The 5,000-nt window shown below is 42.6% G+C and overlaps 2 protein-coding genes across 2 annotated transcripts in view; both read left to right on the top strand.

Annotated features, from left to right (window-relative positions):
* LOC119573933 (nephrin-like) overlaps nt 1-3,114 on the top strand; it is a 46,663-nt gene extending 43,549 nt beyond the window's left edge. Inside the window, exon 13 of the mRNA XM_037921036.1 lies at nt 2,708-3,114. Within this exon, the coding sequence (XP_037776964.1) occupies nt 2,708-3,114 (407 nt within the window). The remainder of the gene's footprint in view (nt 1-2,707) is intronic.
* Nucleotides 3,115-4,374: 1,260 nt separating this feature from the next.
* LOC119573763 (forkhead box protein P2-like) overlaps nt 4,375-5,000 on the top strand; it is a 14,804-nt gene continuing 14,178 nt past the window's right edge. Inside the window, exon 1 of the mRNA XM_037920867.1 lies at nt 4,375-4,571. Within this exon, the coding sequence (XP_037776795.1) occupies nt 4,403-4,571 (169 nt within the window). The 5' untranslated portion in view covers nt 4,375-4,402. The remainder of the gene's footprint in view (nt 4,572-5,000) is intronic.

Raw genomic sequence — 5,000 nt, forward strand, 5'->3', positions numbered from 1 at the left:
TACATCATCATACATACAACACACATACTACACATACACATACATACATCACAAACACACATACATACATACACACACACACACACACACAACATCGATCATACATACAACAAACATACATAACACACACACACACCACACACAAACATCACAATAATATATAATATATATATATATAATAATATATATATAACACACACATCAATATATATAATATAATATATATATATATATATATATAATATATATATATATATATATATATATATATGTATATATATATATATGATAGAATAAATATATATATATATATATATAGATATATATATAAATATATATATATGATTTCAGCCGAAGGTTTTCCTCGAGGGAAACTTGTCCGCAGAAAGAAAATTGCAGAAGGCTGTCACAAACATCTTTATTAATTTCAACGTTTCAGAGTCATTCGCTCCATCCTTAATGATCTAAGGAAATACGACAGATAAATTGCTGTGCAAAATAATAAATAAAGTATTTCTAAAGCAGTTATCAAATTACTTTTAGACAAGGCAAACATGCGTAAAAGCAAAACTAGTTAAAATATCTAACGGAATACAAAATATACACACAAAATATCTATTATAGATTAATATCACAATTAGATTAGTTATTATCTACAACCAATTGAAAAAAAGTAAAACAAAATTTAAAAGAGGCAAACAGAGAGGCAAACCTTTAATGGGCACGCACACGCACAAACGCACACACGCACACGGACACGCACACGCACACGCGCACACGCATACGCGCGCGCGTATATGTATATATATGTATATATGTATTTGTATGTATGTATATATGTATATATATATATATATATATATATATATATATATATATGTGTGTGTGTGTATATGTGTGTGTGTGTGTGTGTGTGTGTGTGTGTGTGGTGTGTGTGTTTGTGTTGTGTGTGTGTGTGTGTGTGTGTGTGTGTGTGTGTGTGTGTGTGTGTGTGTGTGTGTGTGTGTGTGTGTGTGTGTGTGTGTGTGTGTATGTGTGTGTGTGTGTGTGTGGTGTGTGTGTGTGTGTGTGTGTGTGTGTGTGTGTGTGTGTGTGTGTGTGTGTGTGTTTTATTTATTCATTTCCTTTTTATATGTGTTGTGTATATATGTATATATATGTATATCTGCAAATACATATATATGTATATATGTATGTATGTATGTATATATGTGTGCACATATATATATATATATATATATATATATATATATATATATATATATAATAGATAGATAGATAGATAGATAGATAGATAGATAGATAGATAGATAGATAGATAGATAGATAGATAGATAGATAGATAGATAGATGTGGTATAAAAACCCACAATGCACAAACTAGTTTATGCATTGTTAGGAAGATCTAACATTGTGGGCTTTTCTATCATAGTATCAACACGGTATAGTGTTGAGCACTGAGAAAAGTTCTCGCCAGTTAATCATGCTTAATGAGGAGCTACATTACTTTTAGGATATTTCTTTGAAAAAGAATGGAAAAAGGTGAATGAAAAAAAGAACCCTGAGGTATGCCCCCTTATTTATTTTCCATTAATCTGACCATAATTTGAAAGTGTTAAAAGAATGTAGACAATTTATTCGCGACATTTAATGTTTACATCTACCCGCTGTGGCACGCTAACCTAATGATTTCGACGGAAAATTTTAGAAATGAGTTTAATTTTGATGATAGAATTAGAACGTTGCAATGTGATTTACAATGCGTTATGGAATTTCTCTGGCTGGTGATTTTCTTTTTTTTTGTCCTCGGATTAAGTTGAAATAGAGCTTGATGTTGCAACGTTTTCTGTTTTTAGCTTTACCCTCTGTTCTTTGTTCTCTTCTTGTTTTACTCTATCCCTTTTTTGGATGAGAAACACAGGAGACGTTATTCATCTCACCAATCGCTTCCTCAGTCTTCTACTTTTACTTTGGCTGCAGTAGTTTTGCCATCAATCATCGAGGGATCAATCTCTCTCTCTCTCTCTCTCTCTCTCTCTCTCTCTCTCTCTCTCTCTCTCTCTCTCTCTCTCTCTCTCTCTCTCTCTCCTCTCTCTCTCTCTCTCTCTTTTCCTCTCTTTCTTACTCTCTTTCTTACTCATATATTCCATCTTCACCCACACCCCTCACTTTTCCCCCACACTGATTTTCTTCGCCCACACTCCTGATCCGTTTCCTCACCTTCTCTCGACATCCACAATTCTCTTTCTCTGTATCACCCCTCACCTGCCCCCCCCCTTCACTCCCCATTCTTCAACCTCAACTTCCTTTTCCCCTCAGCCCTCTCCCTCCCTCCTTTCATCCCTCATCACCCTTGGTTCCCCTCTCTCTGCCGCCCCCTGCTCACCAACGTTATCATCTCCCTCACCTCTCACTCCCACCCCTGCACTCACCCACATTCCTCCTCACCCATTTCACCTCCTCTCACCCCTTCATACCCCTTTATTCACCCCTCTCCCTTCCCCTCCTCTAAACCCCTCTTTCCCTCCCACTCAACCTTACCCTAAGCCCTCCTCCCTTCCTCCACCCCATCTCCCTTCTCTCCCTCCCTCACATTCACCCCTGTTCTTCACCTTTATCTTCACTCCTCACTCCTCATTGTCCCCTCTAACCCCTCGCCCTCACCTCTCTCTCCCCCCTCACTAACCCCCTCCCTCTCCCCCCAACAGCGTCGCCAGAACCGGTCAACAACTGCACCGTCGAGAACGTGAGCTCGACGGGCGCCTCCATCAGGTGCCTGGCAGGGTGGAACGGCGGCCTCGACCAGACGTTCACCCTGTCCGTCACCCACGCCCGCGCCCACACCCGCGCCCACGACAGGAAAGAGGCCCCGCGCGTCCTGGCCAACACGTCCACCTCGCCCAAGCCGGAGTTCACCCTCAGCGGACTCGAACCCGGGACGGAGTACGTGCTCACCATCATGGGCGTCAACAAGAAGGGCCAGAGCGAGCCCGTCAGGATGGCCATTTTCACCCTGAAGGACGTGGCCGAGAAGAGGACGAGTCCGGGTGAGGCGCTGCTGTCCGCGACTGTATTGGGAATTGCATATAGGTTGCATATCTGTATTCTGCACTGATGCAGACTCACTGCTAAATCTAGACCCAAAGCTATACATGGCTTTCAGTGCCATTATCTGTCCACACACACACACACACACACACACACACACACACACACACACACACCCCCACACACACACACACACACACACACACACACCACACACACACACACACCACACACACACACACACACACACCACACACACCACACACACCACACACACACACAACACACACACACACACAACACACACACACACACACACACACACACATAAATCAACACATAACACACATACATCACAACAACACACAACACACAAACTATATATAATCAATACATATATCAATATACACACATATACTATATATATTATAAAATATATATATATAATATACTATAAATACTATATATAATATAAATATATAATATATATATATATATATATATATATATATATATATAATATATATATATATATATATATATATATATATATATATATATTATATATTAGTATATATATTTATATTATAGTGTTAATATATCTATTAATAGATACATATATAGAAATAAATAATAGAAAAAAAAATATATAAATATGTATGTGGAGCGTGCAGCAGACGCACAGAAAAGAGAAGATAGGTAATAGAAGATAATAATGCGGGGAGTGGACGCTAGACAAATAGATAATCAGATCACCCTGTCCGAGGAATATATCGATACTGAAAATCAGGCATCTGTCGAAATCAATGCATCCGCGTTTGATGAAACACTCTTTCCGACATTTTATGGATATGCAAATTCTGCATGTCTGATGTGTTGCAAAAATATCAATATTTGTAGATTGTTTGGAGGAAGTGCATTAACGGAGGTCTGCTCGTGCACGCAGTATTTGCATGTCCATGAAATAACACAAACGCATTTTTTCGTCTTTCCTTTTGTGTGTCTCCCTTCATGGATGGGAGGGATGGGGGAGTGAGGGATGGTTGATCCCTCACTCCCCCAGCCCTCCCCCTCCCTTCTCCCTCTCCCTCCCTCCTTTCTTCCTCCTACTTCTCCCTCCCTCCTCCTCCCTTTCTCCCTTTCCCTCCCTCTCCTTCCCTCCTTTCTCCTCCCTCGCTCCTCCCTCCCTCTCTCTCCCTCCCTCCCGCCCTCCTCCTCTACCTCCTCCCCCACAACTTCACCTAAAAATGAAAAGGCTAATCCTCACTTACCTCCCCCCCCCCCCAGGCACCGGCACCCTGGCCCTGACGCCAATTCTGGCCGTCCTCTTGGGCGTTCTGGCCTCGCTGCTTCTGATGGCCCTCGTGATCGTGCTGGTGGTCAGATCCCGCCGCCCGCGCCCGCGCAGCGCCGAGGTCAAGATGGTGTACGACAAGGGCTCCGCGGCGGCGCCTCTGAGGGGCCACCACGACGAGAGCTCCTCCGCCGACGATCAGAACCCCGACATCATCCCCGTCAACGATGGTGAGTGGCCGGGCACTGGGGGGGGGGAATGGGGGGGAGGCGAGGGAAGGGAATAGAGGAAGGTAAAAAGTGAAGGAGGAGGGGTGAAGAAAAGACGAGCGAGAGGAAGGATGGGAAGTGAAGTGAAGGAGGAAGAGAGAAAGGAGGGGAGGGGAAGAGGGAAGCGAAGGTGAAAGAGGGAAGAGAAGAGAAAGGAAAGGAAGAAAGAGGGTAAACGGCGGGAGGAGAAAGGCAGGGGGAGTGAGGAAGGGAAGAGGAGGGGAAGGGAGGAAGGGAGAAAGGGAGAAAATAAAGGAGGAAGGTAAGAAGGGAAGGAGGGAGGAGGGAATAAAGTAGGTGAAGGGAGGGGAAGGGAGGAACCAGATGAAGAGAAGAAGGAAGATAAAGAAGGGAAGACGCGATAAGAAGATAAGGAGGGATTTGAGAGGA

The sequence above is a fragment of the Penaeus monodon genome, chromosome 6 (assembly GCF_015228065.2).
Source record: "Penaeus monodon isolate SGIC_2016 chromosome 6, NSTDA_Pmon_1, whole genome shotgun sequence".
Classification (NCBI taxonomy): Eukaryota; Metazoa; Arthropoda; class Malacostraca; order Decapoda; family Penaeidae; genus Penaeus; species Penaeus monodon.